The sequence below is a fragment of the Anabrus simplex genome, chromosome 6, assembly GCF_040414725.1.
Source record: "Anabrus simplex isolate iqAnaSimp1 chromosome 6, ASM4041472v1, whole genome shotgun sequence".
NCBI lineage: Eukaryota > Metazoa > Arthropoda > Insecta > Orthoptera > Tettigoniidae > Anabrus > Anabrus simplex.
In genome coordinates, this window is record NC_090270.1 from 40433709 (window position 1) to 40454800 (window position 21092).

At 39.0% G+C, this 21092-nt stretch overlaps 2 protein-coding genes across 7 annotated transcripts in view; both read left to right on the forward strand.

The window, feature by feature from the left end:
• Positions 1-20024, forward strand: part of Pmm2 (phosphomannomutase) — a 54549-nt gene extending 34525 nt beyond the window's left edge. For 5 of the 6 annotated variants that reach the window (XM_067149712.2, XM_067149711.2, XM_067149714.2 and 2 more), the window contains exons 5-6: positions 10478-10745; positions 18099-20024. In XM_067149712.2, coding sequence (XP_067005813.2) covers positions 10478-10745; positions 18099-18319 — 489 coding nt within the window. In that variant the 3' untranslated portion in view covers positions 18320-20024. The remainder of the gene's footprint in view (positions 1-10477; positions 10746-18098) is intronic. The other variant, XM_067149709.2, reaches the window with a different exon arrangement.
• On the forward strand, positions 5258-7614 carry LOC136875436 (uncharacterized). The gene is made up of 4 exons (XM_068228472.1): positions 5258-5950; positions 6105-6302; positions 6507-6871; positions 7021-7614. Exons 2-4 carry the CDS (start codon positions 6188-6190, stop codon positions 7612-7614), a joined length of 1074 nt encoding a protein of 357 aa, XP_068084573.1. The 5' UTR covers positions 5258-5950; positions 6105-6187.
• Positions 20025-21092: the final 1068 nt, after the last annotated feature.

A 21092-nucleotide genomic window follows, 5' to 3' on the forward strand; every position in this document is an offset into this window, starting at 1 on the left:
TCAAACCACATAGCCATCAGAAGGCTGTCACTTGTCTTCTAACATGACCCTGTAGAAATCCACAGCATCATCTGGTATTTCAGAAAATTTCAGCAGAGCTTGAACATCCTTCTTCTTTTCTTTGTTCACCATATTTTTCTTTGATAAAACAGAGGATTTTAGCAATGCTTCATGGCTGGATTTCATTTTCAGAACTTCAACTTCCACTGGGTATGCAAAGTAGATATCCTGTACTGATACGGAGACTCTCTTATGTCTCTTGTTATATGTGATAACACGTTGACTATTCATTTTAAATGGCAACCTAGTTCGTAGTACCTTCTGTGAACTCTCTTTTAGATCTTTGATTTCCCAGTCCCTGCTGAGAATTTTAAGGGTGCCATGCTTCTTTAAGATATCATAGTATTGTTTAGGAGACAGTATGTTTTCCCGTCTTCTATAACATTTCTGAATTCTACCGAACACTGTCTGGGGCCATGTAGCTATGTCCCCGAATAGGGAAGAAATGGAGAATATTATTGAATAATGTGCTTTCTTCCAAGAAAACAGCAAGTGTGGCCAGGATGACACTGTTTTTGTTTTGGCTGCTACAAGAGTCTGAGAATAAATGTATCGTGGTAGGGCCATCTTTGTGCAGTTTAGTTTTTTAGGTTAAAAAGAAAGCCGAAGCAACTTGGTTGCAAACCTCTTGAGGATTCTGTTTCTAGTCATGTATAGAAAAATATGTCTTCCTTTCTCTGTTCCTTTGACTGAATCATGATGCAGAGATTGATAACCACACTTGTCTAGCATAGAAAACCTCACTCACTGATAAGTTCGGAATTGGTTGATTCTGTTGCATGTCGAAACATATCTTGATGACACCTGGGTTTTCTTCTTTCATTATTTGATAAAACTGCTTTGCACGAAGTTTGTGCAATCTATAACTTGTCCTTAGTTCATTCTTCTTCTCTAGGCATGTTTCTGTCTTTATTTTCATCAGACTAATTTTATAAGTGGAGCAGGTATCAGTGTGAAGGGTTTTAAATGACAGATTGAAACACTTAAAGAATATATACTTGTATTTTGACAGCAAGCACAGTTTCAATCCAGTTTTTGACAGCAAGCACAGTTTCAATCCAGAACTTTTCCTTCACAGAATGTCTTCCACATCTTATTTACTGAGAGAAATGACGGTAAATATCCTCTCTTAGACTTTCCTCTGCCATGATGGCTCTTTCTCTCTATTTATACTTTTTGATGTGATTCTTAATGGCAACCGTTATGTCCTTGTGCTCCTTGCCTGTTGTGTTACCACCTCAGTTTTCCTTAGGTAACTTCCTAGTATGATGAAACCTACTACCCAGATAAGATAATCTGTCCTTTGATATGCCAAAAATTCCTTGAAAAGTTGCAGCACAGACAGGAAGTATTTCACGAGTTTTCTTCCTAATGCTGTACTTCACAGAAACAGTTTTCTTATTCCTAGCACTTTCAGTGTTCACTACCATGCGATGAGGTGTGGAAATATGCATCTTCTTCAGTAGATACTTGTCTTGATCGATCTTGTTTAAAGAAGTCACATGGTGATGGAATTCTGTGATATCTCCATAGCAGAGTTCAGCAGCTTTGCATTGTTTCATCCTTTTAGTTTCTGTACTTGTGGGCAAGTGTTTGAGTCCATGAATGCATTTAATATTAGGTTCGTTTTTAGTTCTAGCTAGCTTTCCAGGTACTCTCTTCTTGTATCTAGACTTTCTTCCACTGACACATTCCTGAACCGGCACGCCAGTTTCAGAATCTTCAGATTCATTATTCATACTGTTGTGGAGTGAAATAGTTCCTCACACAGTAACTTGTTTAAAACTTCTAAAGAAGTGAGTTTCATTTTGTCGACGACAATGAGAGCTAATCGCGAGAACATGTGGCATGCAGTTCCTAGAATACATCCTTTCAGTAACGAAGTCCGGCATTCCATTGTTCCACAGAATAACACTTCCTATGCTATTTGCTTTACGTCGCACCGACACAGATAGATCTTATGGCGACGATGGGACAGGGAAGGGCTAGGAGTGGGAAGGAAGCGGCCTTGGCCTTAATTAAGGTACAGCCTCAGCATTTGCCTGGTGTGAAAATGGAAAACCACGGAAAACCATCTTCAGGGCTGCCGACAGTGGGGTTCGAACCTACTATCTCCCGAATACTGGATACTGGCCGCACTTAAGCAACTGCAGCTATCGAGCTCGGTAATAACACTTCCGATTATCCATGAGAATGCCACGTGATTAATAGTTAACTGCATTTATCGAGTTTTGCTTTAACTTTCCGAGAGCATATATCAACTTTTGCAAAAACCTTGTGATCTCAACCACTTCTATACACGGCAAATATCAAATATGCTAAAGATGATTGCGCAGGATAGTGAACAAGGTCAAACTGATAACATTAGCATGCATCACTCAGTTTCGAAAATTTTTGCATTTATCGAGTTTTGAAAAATGCTCTTCAATTATTTTTATGTTTTTTTTCTCTTTCTCCTTAATCATGTCCTCTTTCAATTTCAATTTTTTTGCCTGTTGATATTTTTCACCTCCCTATTCTCTTTTTCTTGCTTGTAGTCTCGTTGCATCATTCTGATATGATCTTAATGGGTCTTCTGATTTCCATGTTCTACCATGATGATTCCTTTTCCCTCATTCTATTGCTTGTAAGGCCAGTGATACATCTGGATGCACTGACAAGTATTTCTCTAAAGTACCTGTGGCATAGTGATGTTGGCGGCAGCGGCAGCGGCGGTGGCTGTGGCGGCAGCAGTGGAAGTGATGGCACAACTAAGTGGAAGCAATGTCAGATTTGCCTAGGGACCCCCTGATCGCCAGACTACATTACCAGGATGAGAGCCTCTGGGGATTCCTCCTTTAATTGCATTTTACAACAGGCAAGGGATAGTGTGGGTGTATTCTACCCCCACCTGCCCAATATGCATCCCATTTTGAGTCTTGGCTTACCAAGACAACGGCAGGACAACTCCTCCTGAGGAGTATTGTTTGGTTTTCACAACTGAGTCTGTTGCCTGTCGTATTAGTTTGTCTCGTGAGGCTGAGTGAGCCTACTTCCTAGTCTTCAGTCCAGAATTAAAATCCTTAGACTGATCAGGTGTGAGGTAGGCTCACGACCCCTACTCCACAGGGATGGCAAGTTTTATGTTAAGTTTATCCCATTCTACCTTTCCCTTTTTCATATCTGATTTTGTCAATTCTCAGAGTCAGGGTTTTCCAACTCCCGTAATTGAATCTTTCATTTCCTTCTGTCCTCACGCAAGTGTTCCCAAGATTACCCACCAACCATTAATGGACACTGTCTAGACTCACTCCAGGAATTACTTTAATATCATAGGTGTTTCTTCCTATTTTCCTACTCGACAATTTACTACAAGGTCTGTAATGGTTTTATATTTATCTTTCCAGCCTTATTTGTCGCTAGGTCTCTTTCTGAAGCAAGAATATTTGACAAATACATCAGACCGAGCATCTATATATGCTCTTATTCAGTACTCATTAACCTATTTCTTGATTCATTTTAATGTCCGGCTCCATGGCTAAATGGTTAGCATGCTAGCCACAGTGGTCCCGGGTTCGATTCCCAGCAGTGTCGGAAATTTTAAGCATAATTGGTTAATTTCGCTGGCACGGGGGCTGGGTGTATGTGTCGTCTTCATGATCATTTCATCCTCATCACTAGGGCTCGGATTCGAGCATATATGCATATTTGTTTCCTGAATAGTACACATTGAAAGAAGCCTTTCGGTGGTATTTTCATCTCTCTGGGACCAACAGAATTTACATTTATCGAGCATATAAATGCATAAAACTGCGGTTTTCAGAATAGAAGCATATAAATGCATATTCTTGTGGTTTTTGTCTAAATAGTTTGTTTTTCTTCGAATTCCCCCCTGAATTCGGGCCCTGACCATCCTTAACCCTGGAGTGGTCGCATGGATTTTGTCAGTATAAATGGTCGCACCGGGTCTCTCAGACCAATTTTTTCTCAGTGTTTTACTATTAGATTTTTATACTTTATTTCCAATTACGGTATTATAGGACACTATTTCGTTTATTTTAATATAGTTTACATGACTACAATATTTAACTATCCTGTTTCTTAACCAAAAGTATATTTTTATAATTACACTGAAAAACTGATTGTTTTCTGTTAACTAGTGAAAGATAAAACATGGTAAGAGTAAAATGCAATTTAAATAATTTTTTTCACTTTCTCCTGGATTCTACACAGTGTTAATAAAACATATTTTTGAGAATTTCACACTTAAACCATTGGTAAAAGATATGGATGTTTTTAGTATGTGTTAATTATATGTCATAATTCGTGAAATAAAAATCAAATTCAATTTAGAAACACATCCCAGTACGGGGAAACATCACTTTAATAAATTTCTATGCACATTCTGCAGCCTGGTTGTCCATGTTCTCCGCAAATGAAATGTTTGCACTTGGGGCAGATGAAGGATGTCTTCCTGTCTTTGTTTGTTGTGCTGAAATGACATCTCTTTCTTTTCCTGGGAATTTCTGTGGCAGGTGCTTGCACAGGTTAGTTACACCCAGAATTAGCTTCATCCATTGTTACACAGAAGAAAAAGTGTGCTAAACTAACAATGCGAAGTTCGACAACAAAGACTAACGTTAACAATCGCACTGGGTCTGCGAGACCCTGAACAGCCTGTACGCTCAAAGTTTCCAAGGCAACTGAGAGCGGGCTAGTGTGTTCGGTTGAAGGTCGGGAGCCAAGAAGCTACCAGGGAGGTGGAAGCATTCGGTGCATTCCAACAACAGGAACACCAATAAATATGTCCGTCCGGGTCTCGTAGACCCATCGCGACCAGTCCAGGGTTAAGGTTCTAAAACAGAAATATTATTGAAAAGCCTATCTGGTGCGAATAATAGAACTGCAGGTTTTTAACCTTTAGTGAGGTCATTCACACGCCCTAATTGGCCTCTGCCGGATTAGAGTGCGACTCGTCAGATATGCTCTGGAAGCCCCAAGCATCCTTTCACTTTGAAATGTGAGGTATTTTGGTGGAGTGCCTATTTTGGGAACCAGTATTGTTTAGGTGGCTTTTCCCATGAAGTGGTGGAAGATCCGACCTGGTCAAGTGAAGTTTCTGCATTCTGCTCTCAGTTCGTAATCGTGTCCGTACGTACCTATTGAGTTCTTGTGATTTCCAAGTATGCGATGCCTAAAGTTATCTCTGAGTGTTTTACTCCGCCAATGTGCAAAGGAAGACCCTGATTCATTTTTTACTGACGGGAAAATTCTTTTCTGCTAAATGTGCGAAAAAGAGGTAAGTTCTTATTGACATTTTCACATCTACGTTCTTAAAGATATTACTGGTCAAATGGTTGAAATTTCAAGTAAGCTGTATGTGCAGCATACGGTGACTACCTACTAGGTAAGTAGAGAGAAGTCTAAGAATTCGGAGTGTAGACCCGTTAGATCCTCAGATTTTACATTTCCGAGACGGAAATTGACGTTTGGATTTGCTGGTTTTTCATGGGATCGTTGAGAGGGTGCTCATATTTCTACTGCAATATTTGAAAATCATTTCATAGTCCACAATGCTTTATTTTTGTTCATTTATTTTTATTTTCAGATCAAGATTTCAAAGGGTTTTCAATTTTCTCAACATAAAGCCACAAGTGGGCACTCAGCAAAAGTTGAAGAAATTAAAAAAAGAAAATCGAAGAAACAAGTGCTGATACAACCTTTGTTCAATCAGCAGCAGCACTCAGACGAGTTCTCTTCCAGAGTTTGTAGGGCGTTTTTAAGTGCCAACATACCCCTCTACAAGGTCGAACATGCTGAGATTAGAGCTCTCTTCAAGGACTTTGCAGGAAGAGAGTTGCCTCACGAGTCGACCCTACGTAAAAATTACGTTTCTTCAGAGTATGAAAAGGTATGAATTCATGCACGATTGCCGTATTCCGCATTCTCGTTTAAACAATTTAGAAGTAATTTTAACATGGATCTGGCTCTGTCGTAATGAAGGTAATCTCTCGATAATACCTTCCTTCCACAAAGAATATTCATTCAGGTACTTTCTTCACCAGGTTCTACACGCAATCAGGGACGCATCGGGAGCCACCGAATTTGGATATCTATCGACGAGACCACAGACAGTTGTGGAAGATACATGGCCAACGTTATTGTTGGAAAACTCAGTCGCAGTGAACCGGGGAAGGGCCACTTAATTCTGTGCAGGGAGCTAGATGTGACAAACCATGGTACCATTGTGCGAACAGCTCTGCGTAAGTATATTTTTGTTAATTTATTTTTTGAGCGTTTTGCCAAAGAAGAATAAGTACAGCCTGGCTGTAATTTCAATGCATTCTACGTATGCTCAGTGAAGACTCTGATAGTTCTGATAGTTAAATATCTCTTACAGTCATACGACATGTCAGAATTCCATTAACAGAACAGTTCACCCTTCATTTTATGCATTCCTGTTTCAGGTTTGCTGTGGCCAACCTTTTCAGATGAGGAGGTAAACAAAGTACTCGCATTGGTGACTGACGCTGCTCCCTACATGATTAAGGCTGGGAAGAGCTTCAAGCTTCTCTACCCGAAGATGTTACATGTTACTTGTCTTGCCCATGCAATGCACAGAGTTGCTGAGGAGCTGCGCAAAAAATCGCCCAGCGTGAACAGCGTCATTTCCTCAGTGAAGAAAATTTTCGTCAAGGCACCTCCTCGCGTCTGTGCCTTCAAGACGATGCATCCAGAGCTCCCTTTACCTCCTGAGCCCATATTGACGCGATGGGGAACTTGGATATTGGCTGCCTTGTATTACACTGAAAATCATAGGGCAATTGAAGAGGTAAGACTAGTTGAAATGTTTAAAATCTTCTCATTTTCGAGGTTTTCTCTATCTTCTTTTCATATCTTTTATCTTTACGCCATCATACGGCGCCTAATTTTCTCAGTTATTCTCCTCGGCTAATGTTTTTCATTTATATTTTTTTGCAGGTGGTCAATACGTTTGATGAGGTGGACAGCAAGTACATCGCGAAAGCTAAGGCTGCTTTTAATATGAAGGGCTTGATGCCATCTTTGACTTTCATAAAAGCCTACATGAGCATCATTCCTGAGGCCATCCTAAAGTTGGAATCGCGAGGGATGGAGTTGATTGGAGTGGTTGCTACAATACAAGGAGTCATCCAAGAAGCCGACTTGTGGCCTGGAGAGACTGGGAAAACCGTGAAACAAAAATTGGAGTTCATGCTGGCTCGAAATCCTGGTTGGAGTGCAGCGTTGGACTTGGAGAGGATGCTGCGTGGTGAGTCTGCACCGTCAGAGGATTTTCCGAACTACTCTGCACAAGAAGCAGCATCATTCAAGTATTTACCTCTCGTGTCAGTTGATGTCGAAAGATCGTTCTCATCATTGAAACTTTTATGGACGGATTTAAGAAAATCATTCAAAACTGAAAAAATAGAAAAAAAATTCTTGTTGTACAGAGCAGTGCAGATCTACTTCAATGACTCGCCTAGTTCTGAACATCTTGTAAATGAACTTTTAAACTGTAACTTTTATAAGAAAACTTCTCATATATATACTTGAAACTTGAATGCGAGCATATCGCAGTGTATCATACATACAATTAGAAAATAAAGCTCGTATATAAAGATATGTTACTGGTTTTTTTAGTTTCACTTTCCTTTCTATAGTTTTTAACAGTGTTTTTTGAGCATATTCTGCATATTTAACCGCATATAATGTTTTTTCGAGCATATCTATGGAGCATATAATGGGTTTTCGAGCATATCTATCGAGCATATAACACATGGTTTTCGAGCATATCTGGAGATTTTATCGAGCATATCGATCCGAGCCCTAATCATCACGATGCGCAGATCGCTTACGGGTGTCATATTAAAAGACCTGCATCCGGCGAGCCAAACATGTCCTCGGATACTCCCGGCACTAAAAGCCATATGCCATTTCATGTTTCTTCATTCATTTTAACGTCCTTTCCAGCATGAAACGTATTTCTTCCCTCTCCACTTTGTCTCACTCAGTGCAAGAATTGTTTCATTCTTTCTATCTACGAGACTAACTACCCCTTCAGCTTTCACAGTAAAAATGTTATACAGTATTTAGTGTTTTTTGCTTCTGCTTGGAATAATCAGGCTTTTCACTATCATATAAATTCAAAGGTGGATTTGTTTGGTTATAACTGTTTTCCAAGGTTTGTTTTCCTGGCCAAGAAAGCCTAGCATTTCAGAAGATTTCCTATAGGAGTTTTATCTTTCATGTTCTTCTGCCTAACCTACACAGGAGCAGGTTGCACTCATAAATGCTCAGGTAATGTTCTAAGAGCAAAATATACGTGCATAGTAAACAGATGGAGAACAGCAACTTATCTTATAAGCACACAAAGATAGAGTAGACATAGAAAAACCAAACTAGTGGGTTGCACAATTTGGGTCACGTAGCTGTTATCTTGCATTCGGGAGATAGTGGGTTCAAACCTGAAGATGGTTTTCCGTGGTTTCTCGTTTTCACATTCAGCTGTACCTTAATTAAGGCCATGGCCACTTCCTTCCCACTCTTAGCCCTTTCCTATCCCAGCGTCGCCATAAGACCTCTCTGTGTGACGTAAGGCAAAACACAATATAAGTCCAAAATTTTCAGCTGCAACATTCATTGGTGGAGGATAAAGTAAGAATGGTGGTGCCCATTGTTGCAGAGTTGACACTGCTATGAAGTACATATGCTAGAGAGATAGACAAGAGAAGTGGTGGTGGTATTAAGTACAACTGGGCAGCCGTCCTCTATTAACACTAATCAGAGGGAAGAAATGGAAAGGATCTGACATTTTAAAAAATGAAGGTATTAGCCAATGAAGGCAGGGGCCACGAAAGGCATGAAAATGAAAGACTCCGTAGGCCTCGAATGCTCTAATAACTTCGTGGTAGGAAAAAAACAAGTGTGACCAATGGAAGTCAGATAGGATAGATGAAAGTGAGGAGCCTAGCACAAGTATGTGGAAGCAATGCCAGGACTCTGCTAAGGGCCCCGTGGTTGCCAACCCACGCTCCCAAGTTGAGAGTCCCTGGGGCTAGACAAAAGAAGGAAATGGAGAAAAGGAGTCGTTATAAATTTTATGTTAAGGCTGAGTGCTTCCGTAGACCTTGCCACCAGTTGATGTTCAAGTTAAGAATTTCTTAGGGTTTGAGGAAAGGAAGATAGGGGTTGCTCTTACACAGTACTTAACCCCAGAGTACTGGGTGCCCTTTCTCCCATATCCATTGTATCAAAACCAATCTATTCTGCCTTTTACATAATCTCTTTTTGTGTATCAATCATATAATGTTATAATGTGTTTTTCTTGCTTTTATTCCATCTATTAATCCACTCTGATTATAATTTGCATATATATGATAAGAAATATTTAACTTGTTAAATGGAATTCATGCTTTTATTTCAAATCAGAGCAATGTATACTTAACTCTCTCGTAAGTTTTATCCAAAATGTACAGTATGTACCATATTTACTCCAAAATAATGTATGTATACCTACTGCTGAGTTCATTTTCCACTGACTCAAATATATCATGATGCATTGCAGTTTTTAAATACTAAAGTCTGGAAGGAACAAAAATACTGACAGATATAATGTGCACCTTTTCTAAAAAATACAGTCAGGATCAATCCAACATTGTACACTGAAAACTCTTTCAGCATCCCTATTACAATTTTTTTCAGTATGAAATATTTTTTTTGCATTTGACAGAGATATTGGAGGATTTTCTGTGCTTGTTTCTAATTAACATGAAGACATAAAACAGCAAACTTGTGAACTTCTTACTAATACTGATCAACAAATACTAATTCCATTCCACTCTTTTAATAATAATAATAATAATAATAATAATAATAATAATAATAATAATAATAATAATAATAATAATAATGTTATTGGCTTTACGTCCCACTAACTGCTTTTACAGTTTTCGGAGCATTCCACTCTTTAAACATTGACATTAGCAAGCTCTGTTTTGAAGATTTGAGGATGCCACAGTTGTTAAATGTTGTATAGGTCTCTGTAAAAACTAAAAATAAAATAAGCATAAATTAAAAATAATATTTGTATTAATAATTGTTTAAAAAAAGAAGTGAAATTGCAAACAAAAATTGCATAAATGGTGAGAAAACATGAACCTACAACTCTCATTTTCATCAAAGGCTTCCCACCATATCTTGTTACATACATAGCACTTAATTTGACTTTGTTCAAGAATGTATGTGACTGTATGCACCCCACTTTTCAAGACACTTTCTCAAAAAATGTGCATATGATAATAGTGTAAATATGTTATATGCATCCACCTTGGTGCTGATATTCTGTTTATTTGCTTCCTGTGATTAATAAAAATACTTAAGGTGTGTTTGAAATGTTTTTGTCATCCTTTGATTTCAGAGCATTCAGAACCACATGGGTGAAGAAAAACTTCAGGTTTTCATAAATTATGCCCTCCGTTACATGTCAGAGATTACCCTGCCTGTCAAACGTGGAACATTTGTAGAGTTCCGAAACGGAATGATAAATCTTTCTCCTATTGGCCGAAGTTGCTCTCAAAGTGAACGTGAACAGTTTGTTGAATATGATAAAGCTCACAAAATTCGTGAGAAGTTTGTGCAAGATTTGAGAAAGAAATTTTCTGACATGGGTTTGACTTTTAGTATAGGTAAGTATTTGCTTTAAGTAACTAACCTACACTAATTATGTAAGTAGTTTTTAGTTTCGAAAAGACTGAATATTGTCCATGTAGGCGTGATTAGCTTTAGTGGCTTAACTGCTGACTCTTTACCTGAACGGCTGAGGTTCGAATCCCAGATAAAGTGAAGTTGATGTATTAGAGATAGCGTTTTCAACTTTTTAAACAAAAATAATTATTTAGCATATGACGTATTTACAAGAATCAGTGTACAAATATAGTAGTGAATGGAATGGCAATAATTAAGAAAGGAGTGAGGCAAGGTTGTCCACTCTCACCGTACCTTTCCAATTTGTTTAATGAAGAAGCAATATGTATTTCAAAGGAAAGGAATAAAGATAAATAGGGAAAGAATCCACAGTATTAGATATGCTGATGACATTTCCATAGTAGCAGACTCTGAGAAGGAATTAAATAGAATGTTGACTGTTCTGTGTGATACATTGAAACATTACAAACTTAAAATCAATAGTAAGAAAACCAAAATTTTAGTTGTGAGCAAAGATGGCAGGAAAGTTAATACAAACATAAGAACAGGAAATTCTAAAATCGAATAAGTGCAACATTTTTGTTACTTATGAAACATTATCCCTGAAAACAACAGACGCACCAAGGAAATTAAAAGAAGAATAGCTCTTGCTAAACAGGCCTTTCAAAATAAAAGAAGTGTTTTAACAAATACCCATATAAGTTTAGAAAAAAGAAAGGCTTTTGTAAAATCCCTTGTCTGGAGTGAACTACTTTACGGTTGTGAGAGCTGGACTACTGAAAAAAAAAAAAATTAGGAAAGAGATTTATCGAAAGCAACTGAAATGTGGATTAGGAGGAGAATGACGAGAACATGGTGGACTGAAAAAAAAAAACGAGATGTTCTAAAGGAAATCAATCAACAATGGAGGCTGATAAAGGATATGGAAAGAAGGAAGATAAGCTTGTAGGTCATATCCTGAGACATAATGACTTCCTAGTAAATGTCTTTGAAGGAAGAATAGTAGGAAAGAAAGGAAGAGGAAGACCAAGGAAGACCTACTTCGAGGATGTGAGAAACTTGATGTGATGTAAAAACTACAAGGAAGTTAAGAGAACAGTAGGATTGAGAGGAGAATGGTTGCAGCGACAAGGCTTAGGCTTTAGTGTATGCTGATGATGCCTTTTAGAGCCGCAAGTGCCCAAGGACATGTTTGGTCTGCCTGGTGAAGATCTTTCTATTTGACACCCATGGGTAACTTGCGCATCTGGGTGCGAGATGTTTATGATAATGAGGTAGGGAGAGGGTAGCAAATGGCTGTGCGGTTTGGGCCACACAGCTGTCAGCTTGCATTTGGGAGATATTGGGTTCGAACCCCACTCTCATCAGCCCTGAAGATGGTTTTCCGTGGTTTCCCAGTTTTACATCAGGCAATTGCTGAATCTGTTCCTTAATTAAGGTCATGGTTTTTCCCATCATTGCCATAATACCTATCTGTGTCGGTGCAACGTAAATCTGATTGTAAAAAAAAGAAAAAAAGGCAAGCATTGCACCTCTTCCACTCTGCCAGGCAACATTCTGATAGTGAAATTTTCTCAATCAGTGGGAATCGAACCAGCTAACCACAGAGTCAGATGACGCTTTAACGATCATGGCTATCATGTGGACAACAATAAAAATGTAGAAATTGCCAGATACGTAGATACAAGAATAGTATTTGGAGAAACTGAAAACAGGTGCCCATATCAGAGATTTTGGAATGTTAGAGAAGAATGGCTGCCCTCTATGCACAAAGAGCATGTGATCACGAAATTTCAGAAAAAAAGAAACATCATGGTGGAATGTCGGAGTGAAAGGAAACAGTAAGAAAAGAATAAATTTAGTAGAAAATTGTAAAAACACATCATACTGAAGGAAGTAAGAAGAGGTAGAGTATATGTTGTTGAAACAAAGATGGGAACTGTTCACTCAGAAAGTAAGAGATTATCTAAACAATAGGACAAAACTGATATATGGAATTATAAAAACAGGAAATGTTAACATGGTTTGTAAAGAACAAGATGAAGTGAAGAATATTTTCATCACATGCAGCTAGTAAGATATATTGTTATGGCAGAGGTAGATAGATAGATAAATGTCCTTATTGGCGTAGTTAAGGCCATTGGGCCTTCTCTTACACTAAACCAATTAGTATATATTAAAGTCATAAGTAATACTACCGTAATTAATACTAGAAGACACAATTAAAACACAATCAAAATACAACTGAAATAAAATTCCACCACAGTAGGACATACATACAACAGCAATAATAATAATAATAATAATAATAATAATAATAATAATAATAATAATAATAATAATAATAGCTAGTAATGATATTGTAGTAGCACGATCACTGAAAGGCCAGAAATTCACAGGTCACTCGCATCCTGTTGCACCTCTTAACGCTCTCTTAAATGACACTGTAGTTGTTATTCCCCTGACGTCGTCCGGTAAACGATTCCATTCTCGTGCGGCAAACACCGAGAATGAGCTGTTATATGGGGCAGTTCGATGGTGAGGGATGATGAGCAGGTTGGATGTTTGAGCCCTTGTATGTCTGTCATGAACATTTGAGAAGTAATGGAAACGTGAAGAAAGGTAGGATGGGGATGATGTAGTAAGAACTCGGTGGAGAAGAGACAAAGTATTATGATGGTTACGACGAACATGGAGTCGCGACCACTCTAATTTTAGGAAAGATGGTGACACGTGGTCATATTTTCTTAAACTGCATATATATCTCACACACGCATTTTGAGCGCGCTGTAGCCTTAGGGAAAATTGTGGCCTGACGTCATTGAAGACAACATCACAATAGTCAAAATGTGGCATTACAAGGGCTTCAATTAATCTCTTTTTAAGCTTTATTGGAAATATATGTTTGTATTTATATAAAGAATGTAAATATGAGTAAACTTTTTGACATATATATGTAAGACATGTGCAGACCAAGTCATGCGTTCGTCCATGATAACACCGAGATTCTTCACTTGTGATACAAAAGGAATTGGAAGATCCTGCAGGATTACTCCTGGCAACGGACGTTTAGTTATACTTGTTATTTGACTTTGATGGCCAAGAAGGATTACTTGCGACTTTGTAGGGTTCAATTTCAGGCCGTGCGCAGCAGACCAATCACTAACAGACCGTAAGTCGATATTTAGTAAGTCGATATTTTCCTGGAGGTCACGTGATGTAGAGTCGGTGTAGAGTTGAAGATCATCAGCGTACATATGGTATTTGCAGTGTCTTAAATTGGATGATATGTCATTCACAAAGAGTGTGAAAAGAAGAGGACCAAGTACAGAGCCTTGAGGGACTCCTCTCTTCACGTGGCGCCATGAGGAAACGATTCCATTATTACCTTTCACACACTGTTGACGTCCGTGAAGATAAGAATGCATCCAAGCAAGTGTACTCTGAGAAAAATGTAGAGCCTTCAGTTTTACAAGTAAAATGTCAATGTCTACGCTGTCGAAAGCTTTACTGTAATCTAGTAGTACCAGAACTGTGAATCGTCCTCTGTCTATTGCTTGTCTAACATCCTCAGTCACTTTAAGTAAGGCTGTAGTTGTACTATGTCCTTGTCGGAAACCGGACTGGAGAGGATTAAGGAGATTGTGCGTTCGAAGGTACTCAGACATTTGTGTATGAACTACATATTCTAAGATTTTTGATAAAGCTGATAAAATACAGATTGGACGATAGTCTCCCTCGTTCGAGGGCATTTTACTTTTCGGAAGAGGTAGCACAATAGCCTTCTTCCAGAGAGTTGGATATGTGGAGTATAGGAGAGAGAAATTGTTTATATGAGTTAAGGTTGGTAATATACAATCAAGAATTAGTTTGACCATGTCAGTCCCTATGTCATCAATTCCTTTTGCTTTAGTGCTTATTCTGAGGACTGCTTTTCTGACTTGGAGGGGCGTCACGTGACTGAAATAGAATTTCTCTCTGTCAGGAGTAGGGTGTGTACCATAATAATTCATAAGTCTCTGTTTGTCGTCATGTCGTACTGCGGAGCAATTAGCAGTAAAGTACTTGTTAAGAGTCTCGAGAGGTACTGTAATTTCTTCTCTGGTCTTGTTCTTCGTAAGTCCAAGCTTATTAATAGATTTCCAAAATGTCGTCGCTGTTCTACCGTCAGGCGTAATTAAACTGTAAGCGTGTCGCAATTTAGCATTTCGTATTTGTTGTGTTGTCTTATTTCGTAACTTCCTATATTCGTCAAAGTTTTGTACGGTAGGGTCATTTTTGTACTGTCTGTGAGCGCAGTCTCTTTGTTTCATAAGTTGTCTAATTTTGTCATTTAACCACGGGGAGGGTCCTTTCGATATTCTCGCTCGCCGCTTTGGGGCATGCTTGTCAAATAGTTCCGTTACTTTGCTATTAAAGAAGTCAACTTTGTCATCTAGATTCTTATAGTTCGTTATGTCATGCCAGGGTATTTTGCCTGCGTCCTCTAAGAGTCTATCTTTATTTATATTTTTCAATGGTCGATAGGTGATAAATTTCTGGGAGGGTTTCGGTGGCCGGAGGTTATACGAGATGTATATTGCGTCATGTGCAGATATACCAGGTACGGAGGTTTGACCAACATTGAGGACTCTGTCTGAGTTGCTGGTAACTATAAGATCCAATAGTGTGTGCGAATGAGATGTATGGTGAGTCGGAGAGAGAGGTAAGATTTCCATATTATAGGCTTGAAATAATGTTTTGAGTCGTGTGGATTCGGAAGAAGTTGCGTCAGTTAGATCCGTATTGAAATCCCCCATAATTATTGTGTGAGGGTAGTCTGGCAGTAATTTAGTCAAGTCAGCTTCAAAATCCTCTAAGTGACCTGTATTCGGAGGTTTGTAAACTACTCCTACAAGCGCTTTAATCCCGTTCGTTGTTGTTTCTACGAGCATGTATTCCGGTTTTCTCTCATACCTGCCTGGTGAATGACCGACCAGCTTAGGTTTGAGGCTAGTTAGGAAATAGCCACATACCCCTCCACCCCGTTTGTGAGTGCGGTCATTTCTCAGAAGCGAGTAGCCTTCAAGATGACACAAAGAAGACTGGCTATTGTCTGTTAACCATGACTCAGACACTAGCAGGACATGGAAAACAGGTGGAGTGAATATTTCAGCAATCTCGTCCATTCGGTTGGCTGCTAATATACTTTGCGCGTTTATATGACAGACGTGCAGGGCTCTGGGATGTTGCGAGACGAAAGTCTGGAGGATACTAGCGGTACTTTGATCAAGGTTTGCGCTAGAGGGTGAGGGGAGTGGGGACAGCGGAAGGACGGGAGAGGGTTGCTGGTCTGAGGCGACATACGGTGGCTGTTGAAATCGACTAGTGACGTCAGAGGAATTTGTTTTGTTACTTGTAACTCTTGCCAACTTGGAACGATGAAAGTTAACAAAATGTACAGATAAACACAAAGAGCTAGGAGGAATTTAACGTTAATTGAAGTAGTGAGGTGCAGGAATATAGTCAACTGTGCCTAGAATTACCTATTATTTTAAAGCGCGACTAAATTAAGGGTGTTGTGTCTAAATTAATAAAATAAAATTTAAAAGTATTTAAAATTGAAAGTTATTAAATTAATGATAAGGAAATAAGAAAGTAAATGCAATTCTTTAGTAAAATATATAGATAAATAGTTGCAAAAAAGAAATTTTAACTAAGCTAAACGAAAATAAATGATAATTCACTAAACTATTCTAAGATAGAATTTAACGATCTTGAGATAAATAAATATGGACTAATCTAGGAATATAAACACTCAGTTCGCTGCACTCAGTTCAGTGAATTGTTACATTTAACTGCTGTCACTGTCCTTAGGAATGTCACTCAGCCGGTTAATTCTAATTTTACTGCCATCTGGTTTCTTAATAATGATGTCTCCACTCGAGGTCCAACAATTGCTCTGATTAAAGCGGAGAATAGCTGCTTTAAGAATTGACAACCTGGTGGAGGTTAGATCCTCGCGAATAGTTACTGGGGTACCTTTCAATTTTCGCTTATTGCGAAACACTTCCTGCCTTGTTCGATATGATGTGAATTTGACAATGATTGGCCGAGGTTTCCCTGGAGATTTAGGTCCGACTCGGTGACTCCTATCAATGTCTTGCAAATTCACATTCACACCTATCTCCCTAAAAACATTTATCGCAAGTTCGTCCGTATTTTCACTTACACTTTCCTGTACCCCAAAAATTCTAACATTAGCTCTTCTACTGTATTGTTCCAGTGAGTCACATTTTGCAGCAAAGTCTTCCCTCATCTCACGGATTTCTTTATCCCTGCTTTCGAGTTTTGCGTTCAATTCTGCCACAATTTCAGAATTGAACTGGAGAGATTTTTCTAATTCCTTTATGACGAGTTCTGTCACACGCTCCGATATGGCGGCTACTATCTTTTCAAGGAACTTACCAGAGCTGATGCTTTCGTTTAGTATCCTGGTGACTGCCTCTTCAACAGGGTTGGCACTGCTGCGGTTGGCACTACTGCTTTGGTCACTGGTGTTGCGCTTGCTACGGCCCATATTGCCTGAGAAATCACTACTTAATACTGGTGAACTGATTGTTACAATGACTGATACTCGCTGGTTTGATTCAACACTGTATCACACACTCGTGTACCACTTATTATATAGCTCCCTTTAGAATAACACCTTCTAATTCACTGAAACTGTGGAGCCGATCTTACGCACGTCCGTCACCCATGAGACAAGAGCCTCACTGGTAGTAAAAAAGATGGGGGAAATTGTGGGGAAAAATGAAGTTGCAGTAGAAATAATACAGGCAGTGTGAGATTTTAGAGGACATACAGACTGCTCAAGAATGTATGTTGTAATGCTTTTCGAAATGCTACTCTTTTGTCAGAAATCATCCAGAACAAATTGAGCTGCTTTTCTTTGGATTTTTTCTATTTCTCAAATCAAGTGGCTTTAAACTGGAACCATACTCTAATTGGGGTCTCACCCGAGACTTAAATCCCCTCCCCTTTACATCCTTACTACAACCCCAATGAAGATCTTTCCCTATATTAACATTGAAGTACTTACAGTCATCCCCTTTAGGAACTTTTACTCCATCAACACAGTAAAAAACTGAGAAGACTTTTCCCCATTGATCACATACGCAAACTCAGTGGATAAATATTTTATTATTATTGTTTATTACTTTTATGAAATGAATGTCTGTTGATGTTTCATATTGTTAAATATGACATATTACAGTCAAGAACATCCATACCCATTATAGCAACTGTTTAATGTTCTTTTAGCATTGTTTTATTGTGATCTCTTATAATTTCAGGTGGTCAGATAAGCATTGATGTATTCCCTACTGGATGGGATAAAACATATTGTTTACAACATCTTGAAAAAGAAAAGTTTGATGAAATACACTTCTTTGGTGATAAAACTGATGCTGGAGGGAATGACCATGAGATTTACAATGATACAAGAACAATAGGTCATAAAGTTACTTCTCCCATAGACACCAAGAAGCAACTTGTTGAACTTCTTAAATTGTGATTATATTGAATTTGGTGGTTAATGAGATAGTTATTACTTGATTTATATTGTAAAATAGTTTTAAGGTTTTAGCAGGAAAGCTTTTCATATGAAAATTCTTTCTTAGACATGGTCGGAAAGAATTCAATAATAGAATTCACTGTGAAAAGTGAAATTTAAATTCTTTATGAAATAATAACAGCTGATTTACTTTTTTCAGAGACTTTGCCCCATTGTTGCCAGGTCATTTAAAAAAAACTTGTGATTGGTAAGAGTTTTTAATATTTCATAAAGAATTAATTCACGGTCCTGGACAAGGCCTTCCTTAAAAAACATGGTTATGTTTAAGGAATCCAAATTGCTTTGATACAGTGACATGACTTAAAACCTTAAATCCAAAGAATGGTGTATATTTGTTAGTGCTTCAATCAAAACATGTTAAAGATTCAGTCCTGACTGACTGTGGGAGTAATCTGAAAAGCCAGTTTGTTAAGTCATTGGACCATTGGATCTCTTAAGTTAGGAAGGTCAAACTGCTACATGTAACGATGATCATGGATGTATAGAAATATTTGTCTCTTTTTTGCCCTTGACAGTCTGTGGTGACATGTCGGGAGTAGTTGGAGAATTTTCACCAGCTGTGAAGCTTCAAATTTAAATAAGGACTTTCCTAGAAGTTGTCTTGTCCCATCAACCCATCTCATAGGTGCTCGTGCTTGAAGTCTTCCTCCTGGCACCTTCCCTCCTACCACTGTCATTTCCATAGCTTCCTTCTTGAAATATGACTGACGTACCTTACGAATACTCACTTGACTTTCTCTATGGATCTGTCTTTGACTCCGATATCCTGATGTGGTCGATTTACCGTGATGGGTACGGAAGGGGGTGAGATGTATTACTAGATCTTAGCAAGAAGATATGGGACACAGGGAAATGGTTGGATGCTTACCTAAAAGAAATCTGCTCCCACGGATTGCAGCAACTGCAGACCTATGGCACCGATCCCTCATGCTAGCAAGGTTCTTCTCAACATCGTCAATGAGAGATCAAAAGCCTTTCTGCTGCCACAAATAGCCAAAAGTAGAGTGAGTTTGTGCCAGGCAAGGGCACAAGGGAACGAATCTTGAACGTTCGACAGAGCGTGGAGAAGGTTTGAGATAATAACAATATTCTTGTGCTTCGCTGACTACAGAAAGGCTACGTTAACATTCTCATTTTAGGAAATTGTTTACAATTTTTTAAGAAGGAAGCCATACTTTCCATTGGTGGCTCAGTTAAATGTAACTTAATAGTCTGTCAAACACCCAAGTTCAATAACTAAATGTTTTACAATACGGTATGGAAATCTTGTTTTATTAAGATAATTTCACTTCTCTATTGTGATAGGAAATCACTGAAAGGTTCATTAATAAACATGTTAATATCAACAGCTGGCAGCAGGCAGTTATAAGACAACGTATTGAAGCTCAGCCATAATAGATCATTGTGCTGATTTATACAGATCCATCCTTGAAGATGGCTAATGAATGTGCACAATGCAGAATAATGGGAACTCCTGCTCACAGAGGAGAAGATTAGGACTAAAATTTAGTCCATGCTGAAAGGTACATGAACTGAGAGCAATGAATATGATTTCTTTCCCGCGAAGGTGCATGTGACCGGGCGAGTTGGCCGTGCGGGTAGAGGCGCGCGGCTGTGAGCTTGCATCCGGGAGATAGTAGGTTCGAATCCCACTAGCCCTGAAGATGGTTTTTCCGTGGTTTCCCATTTTCACACCAGGCAAATGCTGGGGCTGTACCTTAATTAAGGCCACGGCCACTTCCTTCCAACTCCTAGGCCTTTCCTATCCCATCGTCGCCATAAGACCTATCTGTATCGGTGCGACATAAAGCCCCTAGCAAAAAAAAAAAAAGTGCGTGTGAAACTGTGTTTTCCAGTGCTTAGTCCATTGACTATGATGACGGGTTTGCAGTCTTCGTTTATTTGTACACTCCATCTTTTATCAAGGAATTAGTTACTTCTTACCTCTGAGGCGAAGATCGTTAAGAGTGTGCCATTCTGTGACCACTGCGTTAACATTGAAGCTCTTCCGAGCAGAGATGCTTACTCTCCTAACCACATGAAGATAGAAGGCGCAAAGAAGTGAGATGCAAGATAACAGTTTTACATGTACAGCCTGCCTGGTGGTAATGACCGTTAAGGCATCCGGCCTTTATTATCTGACACTGTGGTTACCCAGTTCGAGTCCCGTTGGTCAACAAAATTATCACCATTAGAATATTGGCTGGCATGGGAGGAGAGGTGGTGATGGTATACAATTTCTAATGACTAGATTGCATGCCGAAAGAACTGGATTCAATTTCAAACCTCTCCGCAGTGTTCGTGTGGAGTAAGGATATATAGCTATTGATGGTGATTTGCCCATCGGATGGGAACGTTAAACCTTTAGCAGACCTCTCCTTTCCTACTATCATATACACTGGGTGAGTTGGCCATGCGGTTAGGAGCGCGCAGCTGTGAGCTCTTAACCGGGAGATAGTGGGTTCGAACCCCACTGTCGGCAGCCCTGAAGATGGTTTTCTGTGGTTTCCCATTTTCACACCAGGCAAATTAAGGCGACGGCCGCTTCCTTCTCATTCCTAGACCCTTTCCTGTCCCATCGTCGCCATAAGACCTATCTGTGTCAGTGCGACGTAAAGCAAATAGAAAAAAAAAAAAGATAGCATATACCACATCATTCATTTCATCTCATTAAATCCTCTGATGAAGTTAACATCAGCAAGGGCATCTGGTC